The sequence below is a fragment of the Neofelis nebulosa genome, chromosome 10 (assembly GCF_028018385.1).
Source record: "Neofelis nebulosa isolate mNeoNeb1 chromosome 10, mNeoNeb1.pri, whole genome shotgun sequence".
Classification (NCBI taxonomy): domain Eukaryota; kingdom Metazoa; phylum Chordata; class Mammalia; order Carnivora; family Felidae; genus Neofelis; species Neofelis nebulosa.
In genome coordinates this window covers 49068277-49086200 of record NC_080791.1, presented here as the reverse complement: position 1 = coordinate 49086200, position 17924 = coordinate 49068277, and the positions used below count along the sequence as shown (strand labels likewise).

The 17924-nt window shown below is 39.0% G+C and overlaps 1 protein-coding gene across 29 annotated transcripts in view; it reads right to left on the bottom strand.

Moving 5' to 3' along the window:
• The window catches only part of DLG2 (discs large MAGUK scaffold protein 2), a 2097061-nt gene that overhangs the window by 44957 nt on the left and 2034180 nt on the right, over positions 1–17924 (bottom strand). For all 29 annotated transcript variants that reach the window (XM_058690298.1, XM_058690294.1, XM_058690296.1 and 26 more), the window contains one exon: positions 12689–12764. In XM_058690298.1, the coding sequence (XP_058546281.1) occupies positions 12689–12764 (76 nt within the window). The remainder of the gene's footprint in view (positions 1–12688; positions 12765–17924) is intronic.

Sequence of the window (17924 nt, the reverse complement as noted above, 5' to 3'; positions counted from 1 at the left end):
CAAGGGCAAAGCCTCATGCATATTTGTTTCTCCCTAGCCCTAGCACAATGCTGGACGTGAAAGACACCTTGTAAACCTTCGCTGAAAAAATGAAATGGTATTTATGTACCTCTAAAGGACAACACTTGGCTATGTAACTGTGGACAGGTCACTCATTTCCCCTGCCCCTGCCTCCTCATCAATGAAATGGATAAGGTACCAAAGTGTGCTACAAATGTAAGGAGTTATTACTAATATTCATGAAGAATTTCTTAATCCCAGAGGGGTGGATCTGTCACAACCACCTTTCTGACTTTAACCTGGAAATCAGTCTAAAATTGGTTTCATTTTGGGGCACCTGTGTGGCTCAGTCAGTTAAGCGTCTGACTTGGTCATAATCTTACAGTTTGTGAGTTCAAGCCTCACGTTGGGCTCTCTGCTGTCAGCGCAGAGCCTATTTTGGATCCTCTGTCCCCCTCTCTCTTTGCCCCTCCCCCATTGCACATGCTTTCTATCTCCAAAATAAGTAAACATTAAAAAAAATTGGTTTCAGTTTTTAAAAAAGTTTATTTTAGCAACAGTTTTATTGATTCTGCCCTGGGTTGGTTTTCAGTTCAATTCAGTGGTTATTTTAGTATAATGCATAAATTGGCATTGGTTTCTAACAGCATGTACATGTGTGTGTACACTGGAAGGTAAGCTCTGGGATGACTAAGGTAGGGCCTTATTCATTCATGTCCCCACTCAGTGGCCAGAGCAGTATCTGGTACATAGGGGAAACGCAAAAATCTTTTTATTGAAGTGAGAGGGAAATAACACTCAGATATAGAGAACCTTCCTTTCAAGGCAATAATCCATCATTTAGTTCTCTATTTATAAGCCCCAGCAAAAACTGTGTGGGTTATACCTTCTAATTTATGTAACTTTTCTCTAAATACATCACCTTCTTTATTCTCACATTATTTAATTAAATAATTATTGATTGAATGCCAGGAACTATTTCAGGCCCCAAATAAATCATATTCCCTGCCTTTAAGGAACTTGCAACCTACTCTCCAGTTTTTGTTATTACAGCTGACAAATCAGAGTGTCAGAGAAGCTACTAGTTCCAGATCACATAGTTAGAAAAGCCAAATATAGGATTGAGAACAGTAAAATTTTAGACCCCCCCCCCCTTTTTAAATGAAAGGGTAAAGTAATTAGGTACTTTTAGTGAATATTAGGAACATACTAGAAGCTGTTGTTGAAATGTTTCAGACAGTACATGACCTGTCATTGAAAAAAAGACTTTTTACCCATGTGTAAACAGCACATAGTTGAAAAGGGGCAAGATATACTATTTTTGCTTGCTAGGAGTCTGGTTATGATTACTGTAGTGAGGAAGTCAGATGACTGGATAGTCACTCCTACATCTTTATCTTGCAGTTTTGATGTTTTAGCTTTTAGTGAGTTAGAATCTTCTTCAAAATGAAACATGCAAGCTCGAAGGTGAGACTCTGGGCCTTTTGCCTTAAAGAGTCAGGTTAAAGGAAGCTCTGTAGTGAATCAGAATTGATTCATGATTACCTTCCAAAGCGGAAATGGGTTTGAGCTAAATTTTCTGAATAATACTGCACATTCTGAATTAATAGTGGGGAGACAATTTAACAAAAGCTTAGTGTTCCCATCTGATGAAACTTTACTTGTCATTTATACAATCAGAAATTATACATTTCCTATTTATATTACTTTAGTCCTCCTAGCATCACTAATTGAATAGAAAGAATTAGCTATGCTAATAATGTCTAGAATGAGTTCATACATAAAAATTCCTTAAAGAATCAATTATACTGTTTTGCTTACAAAATATGTCATAATGCAGGTCCCAGCTCTACCACCTACTAGCCCTATGAGCTTGAGTAAGTTATTTATCCTTTCTAAGCTTCAGTTTTCTCATGGTAAAATGAGTGTATGAAGAATATATACCTCACAGGATTTTTGTAAACAGCAAATGAGCAATGCCTATTAAAAAAAAAAACTTGTAGAAAATAAAGGCAATCTACAGATGGTCAGAGTAACTGGTATACTGAATGAAATGCAATGGTTCTCCAGTGCAGTAAGCACTGATCGGGTCTGTTTTAGAATTTCCCATAGGTAGCTACACACTATAGCAGAAGACTCCGAAACAATCCTGACTTGCAGCCAATGGCAGAGGCAGGAGTGGGGGACCGAGTGAGATCAGTCCTACTGTGACCTCCAGACCTTCCTGCTCAACCACAGATTCAGCAAGCACAGAGTCAAAGATGCCCATTGAGCAGATGTGTGTACAACAAAATTTGCAGCAACTCACCCTTCCTCTTGTCTGTGCAAAAGGGGATTTAGAACCTACGGAAATGACTACTTTTAGGAAGTTGCTCATTCTAGTCTTGTAAAAGGGGTGATTTTGAGAAGTGTGTGCATGTGGGTAGAGGCAGGAGGTGGGAGGGGAAGAGATGGGCTAATATTTCTAGGTACTTTATATACATTATCTCTTTTTTTTTTTTAACGTTTATTTATTTTTAAGACAGAGAGAGACAGAGCATGAACGGGGGAGGGTCACAGAGAGAGGGAGACACAGAAGCTGAAACAGGCTCCAGGCTCTGAGCAGTCAGCACAGAGCCCGACGCGGGGCTCAAATTCACAGACCGCGAGATCATGACCTGAGCCAAAGTCAGATGCTTAACCGACTGAGCCACCCAGGTGCCCCTACATTATCTCTTTTAACATAATCCCCAGTTTTACAGAAAAGATAACTGAAGCTCAGACAAGTTACGGTAACTCTGGTAGAAGTTGGTCAGTCTATCTGATATCAAACCTTTCCACTATGCTTGTGTACCTCAAATTTAAGCAAGCCTCAAGAAACCCTTGGGGAGCTTGTTAAAATGCAGCTTTCCTATCCACATCCCCAGAAATTCTGATTCCAAAGGACTGGGGTTGAGCCTGTGCATGTTCATGTTCAATAAGAGATCCAGCTGATGCTATGTGGGGGGTCCAGGCTACACATTTTTTTTTCCTGCTAAATATTTTCTTGTCTCTTCTTTCTTCTCTATAGCTACTCTACGGTCCTAGGACAGCCTTATCCATGTCTCACTTACATTATTGAAATGGACTCCTGCTTTATAGGGGTGCCTTCTTTCGGAAATTCATTCCACATAGCAGTGGGGTGATCTTTGAAAACTCTAATCTAACTTCTGATAAAATCTTCCAAAGACTCTCCACTGCCCTCATGATCTGGTTCTCAGCTTTCTCTCTGCCTTCTTGGTAGACACTTGGCAGCTTTGCATGGAAGCTTTTACACTTGGTCAAGATTTTGTTGAGGGGCGCCTGGGTGGCTCAGTTGGTTAAGCATCTGACTTTGGCTCAGGTCATGATCTCACAGTTCATGAGTTTGAGCCCTGCGTTGGGCTCTGTGCTGACAGCTCAGAGCCTGGGGCCTGCATTCAATTCTGTGTCTCCCTCTCTCTCTGCCCCTCCCCCACTCATGCTCTGTCTCTCTCCCCAAAATGAATAAATGTTAAAAAAATATTTAAAAAAATATTTGGTTGATCCTTCAAGGCTCTTTTTGGACATTATTTCTCCTAGGAACTTTCCTATGAACTCTAAGAGACGTTTAAGTATTCCAGGTCTGAGTTCAAATAGTATCTTGGCCTCACTTCTCACTTAGCACTTATACCATATTCTATTCATTATTGTCTAACATGTTTATCTCTGGGGAATAATTTACGATTCCTAAAGGCTGGAACCATGTGTTACTTATGGTATACTTCCACTGCCTAATCACTACCTGGGACATAGTATGGCCTCAACAAATGTCTGGGGGAGCCTGGGTGGCTCAGTCAATTAAGCTTTTGACTTTGGCTCAAGTCATAATCTCACAGTTTGTGAGTTCAAGCCCTGTCAGGCTCTGTGCTGACAGCTCAGAGCCTGGAGCCTGCTTCAGATTCTGTTTCCTTCTCTCTGACCTTTCCCTGCTCACACTCTGTATTTGTCTCTCTCTCAAAAATAAACATTTAAAAAAATGTCTGCAGAAAAACTGAAAACTGAAGATATTAGACAGGAGGGGAGCAGGATGAGCAAGTGAATTTATTATGTTTCACTTTACCATTCCTAAGATTAATACAATGAAAACTTTAGCTTAATTAGGCAATGAAAATAATATTGGATTTCAAAGGTATTTTAAAGATTTTACTTTTGTATTATTTTTCTCCTGGGTTTGAGGTTGACCACACACATTCAAGTGTCAACATATACAAAATAAGAAAAGTATCTTAAAAACAATTAAACTAGAGAAGGGAGAAGAATGCACAAACTAAAATATATCGTAAAAGTAAACATGTGTATGTGTGTAGTGAGATTTTGTCAGTTATAAATTATACTGAATTTGGTATATAAGCTTGCAGATTAACTTGATCGTTTCATCAGCAGTACTTTTTAGACCTAGGAGAGAGATGTCTAACAAGAGTAAGTACACATAGAAATACATAAAGAACATGATTTATTCTCCATTTCATTCCACAGATGAGCAATTTCCTTATCAGTAACTTGACTAATAAATACCGTATGGGGAATAAGTGAAATAGGGTATATTTCTTCATGATGTTAATTGAATTCAACTGGCTTTCCAGGTTCAGATAGGGACCCTCCTAACATGTATTAGAGAAGGGAACTCAATTGTAGGCCCCCCTGGAAACCACCTTCAGAGAAGCCACAAGCATTTCTTTATCAGAGACTGATCTGTGTGCTGCTCAAATGGTTCTTAGTGGATATGGGAGCTCAAATTTTGGACAAATGTGATAATCACATAAAAAAAAAACGGGGGTGCCTGAGTGGCTCAGTCAGTTGAGTGTCTGACTTCAGCTCAGGTCATGGTCTCACGGTTGGTGAGTTTGAGCCCCACAACAGTCTCTCTGCTGTCAGCACAGAGTCTGCTTCAGATCCTCTGTCCCTCCCCTGCTTGTGCTCTCTCTGTCTCTCAAAAATGAATAAACATTAAAAAAACTGGAAAAAAAGAGTTAGCAGCTCTCCCCAGGATGGGCTGTTGACACTTAAGAATTCTCTAGACATAGCCATGTCTTTGTTCTTTATGTAAAAATGCTAGTCTTTAAAATCATATTGCCTATAGTAAGGGGGAAGAATCAGGGGAAAAAGATTCGAGCCAGAAGACCAATAAAGAACCTGTTAGATGTTCTCGAGTACGGAAATGAAAATAAAAAACCCGAGGAGGAGCCTTTTCTGGGTGGATGAACTTTGAGGAGAATGTTGCTTTCCTGATGCCCCAATGGAGTGGGACAGTATGGTGCCCCTTTCACCCTACCCTAATCTTCAGGTTACTCTTGGACATTCAAGCTCTTTATGGGGCTCTGGCCATCCAAGGACTAGCTCTTAATATTAAGGAGCTTTCTTTTGAAGGCAGTAATGATTTTTTCCCTTAAAACTCAGAAGTCACTTTGAAGCTGTTACAAAAGCAATCTTTATAACTTATCCTGGTGAAGCAAACACAATTCCTATTTGCTGACAAAACACTGACTGTCAAGTCACTTTTTTGATAAATGATACAATGGCAGGCTCTGCTACTAACTCTCTGTGTGTCCCAGAGAAATGATTCTCAGTGTCTTCATCTGTAAATGACATAGTAGGAATCAATGGCCATATGGAAACTTCCAAGAATGTATGAAGTAGAACTGAGATTTCTCAATGTCAGCTCCAGTTAGACGCTGAGAGACTGCCAAGATCTTATGATCATAGTTGTATCTCTGCCCCATCCCCTCTCTCACAGTTAACATCCCCTCCTAAAGGGACCTTGAGGGTTTGGAAAAGGAAACAGAATAATATGAGGAACCATTAGGTCAGATGTCCAAGGACAACAGTTCTCTCTGATCTCTTTAGCAATAGTTGCCTATTTTTCTTTTCTTTTGCCATTAAGTTCAGATTTGCAGAATCTCACACCCAGGATACTGGAGTAGCTTTCTCAGACATCTCCTCCTGTAGGTCTTTCTCCCCTCCAATCTGTCTTTCTCACGGTTACCAGATTGGTCTCCTGGAAAACTGCTTGAGATCATTCAGTTACTTTTCCTCTAAGAAGAGAGGATTGAGCAGTCAGAATGTGTCTGGTAGACACCCTGCTAGGTGTTAGGGGCACAAAGATGAGTAAGTTTGGACCTTTGCCAGGGAGTGAGTGATATTTGGGCAACAATACAAGTACATCAGGGTGCAAGCCCAGTGGGAATCACTAGGTTGGGTTTGATTACAACCATTAAAATTCTTCTGTCTACAGGATAAAGTACAAGCCTTCTGGAAAATTTAAGGCACCAGAACTGTTGGGAGTTTAGCTTTCCACTTCTGAGTCCTTTTATTCCCCTTCATAAACTATTACTTGCAATGAAGATAAATAATGTTTTACTTCCTATGTATCCTGTATCCTATTCCTACCTCACTGTTTGCTCCCTTGCAAATTTTACTAATCCTTGAAAGTCTCCCAGCCTCCCCTCCTTCCCCTCATCCCCTGCCTCTATTCAAATTCTTTCAGCTCCAAATCAGAATCTCCATCTCCTCTGAGCTTCAGAGAATGCTTCCAGTCCCTCTTGTTTGATGTTAACCATTTCCTCCTTGTGGGAACTCATTCTCTCCCCCAGTATCCCTGCTTCTTCAGGGCAGTGACTATGTCTTATGTGGCTAGGTCCACAATGCCTAGCAAGCTGCTTGTACTGGCGTCTAATAAAGGTTTTACATGTCTTTATGCCAAGACGTGTCCTTCTGACAGGCCACCATGGAGGAAATGTGCAGCCCCAAGTGAACCTCAGAGAAGTTCTCATCCAGAAAGATGTACATCATCAAGGAAACCAGCTTCCCCCTTTCAGGGTTCAAGCTTCCAAGTTAATTTTTGACAAGGCTAAATCCATTTGAATATACTTCTTCATTTTTCTTAAGATGTACAGAGTCATGTGGTTTCAATAGGAAGAGGGCATGCTATAGTAAAGAGATTATGGGTGTTGGAATTAGCCAGACATGGGTTCAGATTTTTTTGCTTCCCTAGGTTTTAGTTTCTTTAAATTTGAGAAGAGGGAACAAATGATTTCCTTTCACATTTTTTTGTGGCAATTAAGAGATGTATGTGAGTTGTTTACAATTCCTACTACTACAATTCCTACTACTTCGAATAATATCTATCATTTCTATTTTGTACCAGCTTGTAGGACTAGTCATTTACTTAACAAACTCCCTTGCTTTAGAAAATGATTTAAAGTGCAGAGGGGGCACTTACATGTTGCACGTGGCTGGCATTTAGTAAGGCTGCTGATACTCTTATACTCTTCCAGACATATATTTTCCTTTCTTAAATTATAGGACTTTTTCAATAAAAGTAATTTAAAAAATAAAACAAATTAAAAAATTCAGCATAAATTACTAAATACTCATTAAGTTTTCAATGGACAACAGCTTGATTGTGAAGACTTTACAATTTCCTAAATGTCTCAATAAACAACAGAGTGGCTGATCATGAAATTGATGAAAAAAGTTAACAGAACAATGAAAGAAATTAAGGGAGTGATCAAGTTTTCACCAGAGGCTAGTTTGAGTGGAGACTCATTAGGAATTTAACTGATTTCTCAGGGAAGCTGGCCTACAATGAGATCTCAGAAACTGAGGTGGTTCTCAGGAAGACCCATCCTAACAGATGGCCACTGTGAGCTTAGGGGTCTGGGTAGGCTGGAATTATGTGGGTTACTGACACAGTTGTCCACTTGTCTTTGCATATGTAGACACAGACTTTGTGGAGCCACATGGAGTATACAGAAAGCCTGGGCACTTCATTTGTAGCAAATGAGCACTTTCAAATGGAGAGCCTTGGATTTCCTCATGGATACTCTCAAAATTTAATGAGCTTCAAAGCTCAAACCAGGCTTTCCACACACACTGCTTGACCTTCCAGATCTTCATTGTCAGCCCCATTTGCTGCACTATCCACTACACTATCCACACCATTCATCTGGTGTCCCCAGGCTGCTTGGCCTGACTCCAGCATGCCTACAGTTTCCCCTTTTAAGTTCATGCTGGATCCTATCTGTGGCACACTCTTATTTGAACTTCAAGATCTTGTTCAAGTATCACTTTCTCTTGAAAGCCTTCTCTCTTACCCAAGGCATGATTACTAACTTTCCTTCTTCTGACTTCTACCAGAACAAAGTATAGTGTGAAGAAATGTGCATTCTTCTGTCAAAATGATCCGACACTTGCACCTACTAGCTGTGTGATCATAGGTTAATCAGTTAATCTTTTCGAAGCTCAGTCTCCCGAAATTTAAAATAAAGATGGTTAATTCTTGGGGTGCCTGGGTGACTCAGTCTGTTGGGCATCCGACTTCGGCTCAGGTCGTGATCTCACAGCTCATGGGTTCGAGTCCCACATCAGGCTCTGTGCTGACAGCTCAGAACCTGGAGCCTGCTTCAGATTCTGTGTCTCCCTCTCTCTCTGCCCCTCCCCTACTTGTTCTCTCTCTCTCTCTCTCTCAAAAATAAATAAAAACATTAAAAAACGACTTACTTCTCCACATTTATGAGTATCATCGGTGATACTGTATTGCCAGACCTGCTTAGATTTCTCTTTGAGAGCTCCTTGAGATGAGAGACCTTGCCTTTTTATGTTATTTTGCTTTCCTATAAGGCACCTAGCACAATGCCTGGTGTTTTGCAGCACTCAATATTTATTAATCAATGGATAGTTCTGGAAAAATAGCTCAAGTGCTGATATGTCAATTAAAGCCTAAGTTCTTCTATGAAGTGCTCTCTGGCTGTTCCCACACTCATTAATTTGAATTCTCATAGCTCTTGTACATACTACTAAATACGGCTCTTGTTACAACCTGCTTCATACATACTAATGGATTTTAAGCCACTGCAGGGCAGTAAGCATGGCTTTCACTTTCAACTCCTATTTCACAATGCTGTGTAAATGCCAGCTAATGCAAAGATTATTTAAAATATCCCATTGTCTTTCTCATTCCAAGTAGTTTTCTTCCTCAATTTGTGTTGAATTTACCCCTAGATCCCAGACTGGGGCCTTGGTAACAGTAACTACTTTCTGTAGTCCACGCCCTTGGCTCAAGGTGCATGACTTCTCCTGACCTAGCTTCTCGGCTCTCCCCACAGTTGGACTTTCCTTTCTTAAGCACACTTTCTCTTAATCATCCTTTACTTTCTACTTGTAAGCAAGAATCTTCTCATTGATGTATTGTTCTCATGGGGATTTGGAAAACTTTGATTTTTTGTTTCTTATTTCATAGGCTCATGGAGAATTACTACTGGAAGGCACCTTAAAAATAATTGAACCCAGGGACCTCAAATAGAGAATAATTCTCAACATTGTGTGAGGCATCCATAGTCAATTAATGCCCCCCCCCCTTTTTTTTTCTGCTGAGGTCATACATGGTCTCAGAGTCATTTTTAATAATATTCCTGGTAAAGACTATCAGTTTACCAGAAACTAGCAATCCATCATCATGATCCATCCATTGGAAGTGAAACTTGCCTGACATACTTGATGTTGTTCAAAGCTGTTATGTTGCTAGTGAGGCCCAAAGAGCAGTGGTGACTTAATCATGAACTAAAACCAGAACCCAAGTTATCTGGCCCTCATAATTGCCCATCCAGGGTTTCCCTTTCCACATAACTGGTCTTCATTCAATAGTCATTCAAGCCTGAGAATTTGTTTTCTATTTTTTGGCATGTACCTAATAATATTTTAACAGTATGATTAAAAAGCTCAATACTCATGTCTATGTCTTATCAAAAAGACAGCTGGGCTCTCATAGATGTTATAAACTCTTGAGGAGAAGGAACTTTGATAGGCTTGTGTCTTTCACACATTCAACTACATAAATGAAACAAACAGGAGCTCTATCCTTAAATTCTCCCTAAGAATCAATGAAAAATCCTGCTCCCTTCTTTATAAACAGTATTTATTTGAAAGGATTCCATGTATGATGACACATACCTTTTAAAAAAGAGGTACACCTTATGTTTAAATAAATTCCCATTTCACCCAAATGTTTTAGGGGAAAGTAAATTGTTATGTCAATGACTAGGCTGCTCTGTGATCTTCTACTTAAAAATTCAAGGGACAGTGTTGTGGTTTGGTGCTCAAAAGTCCTAAGAAATGATAGCTTTTCTTCTTTTTGTTTTTCATGGTGACATCTATTGGCCATAATTTGTGGTTCTGTATGATGCTGACAAGCCAGAATTATTAGGACAGAAAGGTAAAGGAAAGGAGATGAAGAAAAAGAGCACAGGAAGAAAAAAAGGACAGGTAGGGGGCAGTATTTTATAATACAGCAACGTGATACTGGTTTTATCACTTAAAAATAGATTTTAAAAGCTGTACAAGCCACAGCTGACATCATACTTAATGGTGAAAGGTTGAATGCCTTTCCCTTAAGGTCAGGAACAGGGCAAGGATGACTGCCCTTGCCACTTCTATCCAACATTGATCTGGAGGTTCTACCAGGGCAATCAGGCATGACAAAGAAATAAAAGTCATCCAGGGTGAAAAGAAAGAAGTAAAATTCTATTTTTACACATGACATGATCTTATACATAGAAAATGCTAAGGAACCCACCAGAAAAACTGTTAGAACTAATAAATGGGTTCAGCAAGGTAGGAGGATAAACATTGATATATAAAATAATTATATTTCTATATACTTGAAATGAACAAAACAATGAAAATGAGAAGATAATTCACATGTTAAAAAGAAATTGGAACCCTACCTCATATCATATACAAAAGCTAACTCAAAATGGATCAAACACCTAAATATAAGAGCTAAAACTATAAAATTCTTAGAAGAATATATGGATGTAAATCTTCATGACCTTGGATTAAGTAATGATTTCTTAGATATGACATCAAAAACATAAGTAATAGGGGCTCCTGGGTGGCTTAGTAAGTTGAGTGTCTGGGTTTGAGCCCTGAATCAGGCTCTGTGCTGTCAGTGCGGAGCCTGCTTTGAACCCTCTCTCCTCTTCTCTCTCCGACCCTTCTCTGCTCATGTGTGCACTATCTCTCAAAAATAAAAGCATTAAAAAAACCCGCAAGTAACAAAAGAAAACATCGATAAATTGGACTTCATCAAAATTAAGAAGTTTTGTGCATCAAAGGACACTAGCAAGAGCATGAAAGGACAACCTACAGACTGGGAGAACATAAGTGGAAAGCATACAGTTGATAAGAGATTGATACCCAGAATATATAAAAAACTTCTGTACAACTCAACAACAACAAAATCCAATTTAAAAATGGGAAAAGATCTGAAAAGACATTTCTACAAAGAAGACACAGAAATGGCCGATCAGCTCATGAGAAGATGCTCAACACCAATAGTAATTAGGGAAATGCAAATTGCAACCACAATGAGATATGAGTTCAGACAGAATAAGCAGAAAGACATATAATAACAAGTGTTGGTGAGAATGTGGAGACATTAGAACCCTCTTACAATGATGATGGGAATGCAAACAGGTACAACCACTTTGGAAAACAGTCTGGAAGTTCCTCAAAATGTTACACATAGAGTTATCACATGACCCAGAAATTCTCCTCTTAGGTATACACACAATGGAAATAAGAATACATGTCCACACAAAAATTTATACACAAATGTTCATTGCAGCATTATCCATACTAGCAGAAAGTGGAAAGAACCCAGATGTCCATCAACTAATGAATGGATAAATTAAATGAGATATATCATTACAATGGGATATTGTTTGGCAACGAAAAGAAATAAAGTACTTATACATGCTACAATATAGATGCACGAGAACATAATGTGAAGTGAAAGAAGCAGTCACAAAAGACCACATGGTGTATAATTCCATTTATGTAAAATATCCAGAACAGGCAAACTATAGACAAAATAGTTTGGTAGTTGCCTTGGGCTGGGTAGGGTAGAGGTGGGGTGAGGCTGGGGGCAATGGGAAGTGACTGCTACAGGATACCTGTATGGGGTGATCAAATGTTCTCAAAGTGACTGTAGTGATGATTGCATAACTAAATATACTAAAAAAAAAAACAAAACAAAAAACAAAACAAAACTTTGGATGGTATACCTTAAATTAATGAATTGTATGGTAGGTGAATTTTATCATCAAAGCTGTTATTAAAAAAGATACATGTGTGTATAATACTTTAATTTTGAAGATTAAATTTCCCCTGTTAATTCTCTTCTATGTCTGTCACAACAATCCACGTATTCACTTAGATGATCTATCCACATATTTCCATGACCACTGTCTTAGCTTTGTCGTATGTAACAGACTAGACATACTGGTGATGAGCAGGTAGGTGTTTTTTATGAAACCCATCCTTTTAGAACATTTAATTTAAATGAAAAAAATTAAAGAAATGATAACACTAAACTACCTTTTTTCTCCTTCATTGTAATCATTACATCACCTTCATGAACACATCATTTCTGTGGACCACTAGCAGCTTTACCCCTAGTATTGAATATATTTACCATAAATCTACTTCCTGAGGGAATACACTATTGCTTTTAGTAGTACATTTATAACAGTACTCTACTACAGTACTCTGGTAGCTCCATAATTTCTTTGCTACTGAAAGTCTAAATGTTAGTTATAATTAAACCCATAGCAACGGAGAGAACTTAATGTTTCAATTATTTTGTACTTACCCCTTTTGAATCAATCACTCCGGGTTTCGCATTAAACTTCACTGTCTTCAACCGGGCACGCTCCTTTCTTTCCACCCTAGAGAAAATTGAAAATAAAGAGTCTATCACGTGCCAAGGCATTTATGATTAAGTTCCTCGTTAAATGAAGAATATCTCTTCTTATCCTAAAGCTCAAATAAAATGTATGTATTCTAAAATATTTCTGTTCCTTTGTTCGGTATAAAAAGTCTTGGTATAATGTCTCTAAGCAGCTAACACATCTCTTGAAACTTTTGTGTTATATGTACTGAGAGTCATAGTGATGGGGGGGGGGACAAAGGGAGAAAAACTAATATTTGTTACTTAAATGGCTGAATAAATCAACCAAATATCTATTAAAATAAATCACAATCCATAGAGATGGACATGTAAAGTGGAGCCTAAATAAACTTTTCTCTGTTCCCCTCTGCAGGCCTTGTCTCTCCTACCCTTTTCTTCTCATTTCCTTTTTCTTCCCTTCCTTTTAGGAACGAACACTAGGGGATTTACCTTCACCATAAAACCAAACATGTTATAGATAATCTTGAATTTTTCCTTTTCCCCAGTGCCATTTTCCTGTCATCTCTGCACATTTCATCATTGTACTTGCCACTTCATTCATTCATCAAATACTCATTGAGTGCCTACCCATGCATCAAGCAAGGAGCCAGGGAACAAAGGAAAAAAAAAACATCAAAAAGCATGGCTGTAATAAACACACAGGACTGTGCTTCTGGTAGGCACAGAGACATACAGACAGACTGATAATGCTGCACTGTAAGACTGTTGACAGCAGTGGGGCTTGGGGGAGCATCTATCTCATTGGAGGGTGAGAAGGTGGGGTAGAAAGCATTGAGGTGGGCTTCTTGGAGGAGGTGTCAATTTGAAGGGTGTCAAACTTGAAGGATGAGAAAGAGCTTGTCAGTAGGAAAAGTTTGGGGAGAATTTCCCAGACAGGAGGAACAACACATAGCATAACCTGAGGGTCTAAAAAAGCTAAAGACTTTGGGGAAGGTTCTGATACAGGCTATATACAGGATGGGATATGAGACAGTAAGACAGTGAAGGCTCCTTATACAAGATAACCATCTACACTAAGGACTGGGGCTTTAACATTTTTTCAAGTTTATTTATTTATTTTGAGAGAGAAGGCATGAGTGGGTGAAGGACAGAGAGAGGGGGAGAGAGAGAGAATCCCAAGCAGTCTCTGAGCTGTCAGCACGGAGCCTGATGAGAGGCTCTAACTCACAAATCATGAGATCATGATCTGGGCTAAAACCAGGAGTTGGCAGCTTAACTGTCTGAGCCACCCGGGCGACCTGACTTGGGCTTTTTCCTTGGGGAATCCTCAGGAGTTATTAGAAGATATAATGTGGAGAAGTGATAGAACAGATTAACATTTTAGATAAATAACCCAGGTGGTGGAGGAAGATAGACTGGAAGAGGGAAGGGACTGTGGGAAGCAGGAAGTCCATTTAGAAGCTTTTGGCATTATCCAGGCAAGAAACAATGAGGTGGAGGAGAGGGAAGGGTTTGAGAAATAGTAGTAAATTAAAATTGGTAAGACTTGTGCCTATTTGAAGGATGGGGTGGAAAAAAGAGGAAAAGAGAAGCTAAGTACTTCCTTGATTTTTTGTTTTTTTGAGCCTCTCCAGTCAGACATGAGTACTCCTTCCTTTAAGATACAATAGTGCTTATTTGTATCTTCATGTTGGTATTATCTCTTGTTCCCTTGTGTTTATTTTCACAGTGTACATACAAAGCTGCATGCTCCTTGAGGGCAAGTCCACATTCTCACTCTACAGCATATTGTAGTAAGACCTCAGTAAACAGCTGTTAACCAAAATAATATGCGATGCATTGTTTTAACTGGATTTTTTATTTAAATATGGCTGGTTCTAATTTCAAAAATGGGGAAAGAAAAGAGAGAGAGAAGAAAAACCCTGAATCTACAGAAATGAATGGTTTATGAAATCTAAATTATTCGTAGATCAATAATTAACAACATATTGCTTTTTAACTGAGAGCTCTTTTGTGTTTCCATCTGAAACACAGTGCAGATCAGGGTTTCTATAGTTACAGGGCAGAGTTTCAGAATATATTTCAGTGTGAGAGGAGAATATTTGAGTGGAAACAGCTGAACAAAAAATTTCATATCTAACCTCAGATATTAAAGCAATATGTTTCACTGAGAGTTTCTATTTGCACCCAACAGACAACAGTTGGGAACAGTACAAGGAAGACTTTGGATAAGGTAAGCTGCCAAGTGGAAAGATGTTCACTGAGAAAATGCCTGTTCTGAGCTACTTCAGCTTTTCTCAGTTTTAATCCAAGAGCAAATGTTAATTCATATTCATTTCTTCGAATCCTTCTAAAACTGTTGTTACAGCCCTGACTTTATCCTGGCTTCTTTGTATTAACCAGGCTGATTATGGAAAACACTAGTACATTAGATGATGCCAAAATGACACACAGAGGATACATGGTTTTGATCAGGCTATGCAAAAAATTCTGTCCAGACCCACAGAACTCACAGGGCTCCAAACATATATTAGGCTGAATTTGGGATTCTACGAACTATTTGGATAGATTATTCTAATTTTTACCCCTTGGATTCCAAGCTCAACCTTTTTTTTTAGATCTTAAGAAATGTCTCCATTAGGCCATCTTTAGTGGTTCATCCCTTAAATCTTAAATGGGTTGCAAAGAATGTTATGTCAGATGGACACACACACACACACACACACACACCTGTTATTTGCTATGGTTTGTGATTAATCTTCAAAGAGGCCATAGAAAAAAGTAAAAAACAATTTTTAAAGGTGGCAGGGTTTTGGCTCACTCATGGAAGTGAGGAAGTCGGAAAGTTTTGCTTTCTCTTGAGATTGAAAATTTCATTAATCATGATAATGAGAATAATATAAGTGGTGGCTGAAGCTTTAACACATAATTATTAGCAAAAAGATTCCTTTACATGTATATCCTCTCATTTGGTTCCCATGATAATCAAGTGATGTAGGTATTACTGACCCCATTTTATGGCTGGGAAAGCTGACACTTGAAGCTTGCCAAGTTTAGAAAGTGGTAGGAATAAGGGCCTGAGCACACAGCTGCTAAAAGCTAACTTGACTGCCTCTCCACATCTACTTAGTTTGAGAAACAGCTTTCAAGGATCTTCCACGGCTTTCTCCAGAATGGGAATTCTCAACACAAATGAGATTTTGGATGGGTCATACACGGTTTTAAGGCCAATACAGTTCTTCGGAAGTTTTCATTAAGTTTTTCACAAATGATAACCAACCCCCTCCCTTTAATCCCCATATCCCAAATGTCCTGAATTAAATAAACCATAACTGAATGCAAGTGTATAATCATTGAGCTAACACCATACCATAAAAGGCTGGGCTTAAAGTTTAGAATAAATTTTAACACAGAAATTTAGGTTAGCTAAATGACTATGTGCAGCATTATAAATATTGAATTACATCATAAATATTGAATTAGTTTCTCTCCTTTGCAGTCTTTCTGCATTCACTGCAGGCCCATCATTGTCTTGTTTTCCCTTCACAGAGGGCCATGTTGATTACCTCTTTCAGTGGTAGCAGTGACTGTGGCTTATGATTTCTCCTAGCTACCTCAGGCCCTTCCTCTCTTCTAGTGCTTCTTGAGATGCAAGAGGATAGTTTATCGCTCAAATGAGAGGTAGGGCTGGGAAATAGGGTTCTATATAATGCTGTGTTCTTTCAGGCACTAAAAGCTCAAAATATGAAGAAAGGAAACACCTATCATTTGAGTATGCACAAAATATTCAATGTTGTACTTGGCCTATATTATCTATAACTGTACAATGATCCAGGGTCTAAGAAGGAGCTGGGCATAGAGTAGGTGCTTAATAAATCTTTGTTGAATAAATGAATGAATGAATTAATGAATGAATGAAAGCATGAATAAACCCTCAAGGAGCATTCTTGACTTGGATGTGAAAACTAAGGCTCAAGAGTCAGGTGACTTGCCCACACAAACGGTGTTTTTCATAAAAAGTTATTTACCATTGCACGACTTTTTCACTTGGCAAGAGTCCTTATAAAAGTTTAGCATTACCTTCCTTAATTGTGTTACTAAGTAAGATTCCTTTGGTAGATGTACATGATATTAAAGTCCTCAGATCTTTACCTAAGGAAATGGTGGACCACTTGTAGAGAAAGACTGAATTGAAATGAGAAGTACTACCTTACTTTTCTCACACTCAAGAGGCAAGCAATTAATTAGATTGTTTAAGCAGAAATAATCCTCTCCATCCTAGTCTGGTCACTGACCAAAATCCTGAAAATATAAACTGGATGGCAAAGTCTGAACAATCAATTCTGACAGCTAGCTTCTCCAGGGAGTACTGAATAGTCATGCTTCAATGAGCCCAACTGTCTCCCTCTGCCCTCTCACCCATTCCCCATCTGGCATTTTCACGTTCTGGCCAAACACATAATGAGGTCAGGCTTGGAGCCCTGGATGGTGGGAACATCACTTGGTGCTGGGTGTTCTTGTGCTGTGCTCTACAAGGATGGAAATGTCACCCACGTTACTGGCCACAGGCTCACTGTGAAAGCTAGGTGCCTAAACCTTAAGGCCTAAACCTTAAGGCAATGCTAGCGACACACTTGTTATCTGAGAGCCCAGGTGGTCATCACTGAGGGGCAATGACTAAAGACTGGGATTAGCAGACTGTAGAAAAGCATCCTATCTTGGCGACTCACAAACTACCTAATCTCAGAAAGCAGTGATTCTATGCTAAGAGTCCAGGTTTTAAAGTCACACAAGCCTGGTTTTGAACACTGCATTTGCCACTTACTCTCTGTGTGACTTGGGCAGGTCATTCAGCCTCTTAGGATCTCAGGATTCATGCTGGTAAACTTAGAGTATTGACACAGACTTCAGAAAATTACGGTGAACATTAAATGAGGTAATATGAGAGAATTGGTTAGCATCGTGTCTGATACATATTAAGACCTCCTAATTGACAATTCTAGTATACCCTTGGTGTAGTGGAAAGGCATGTGGTCTTGTTTTCAGACAGATGTGGGTTCAGCCAGTGGCTGGTTGTGCATCCTTGGGCAAGTTACCTGACTTCTTGGACGCTTGGTTTCCTTACGAGGCTTTTGTGAAGATGAAATGAAATTGTGTATTTGAAAGCACCTGGCACAATACATGGCTGATGCTATCA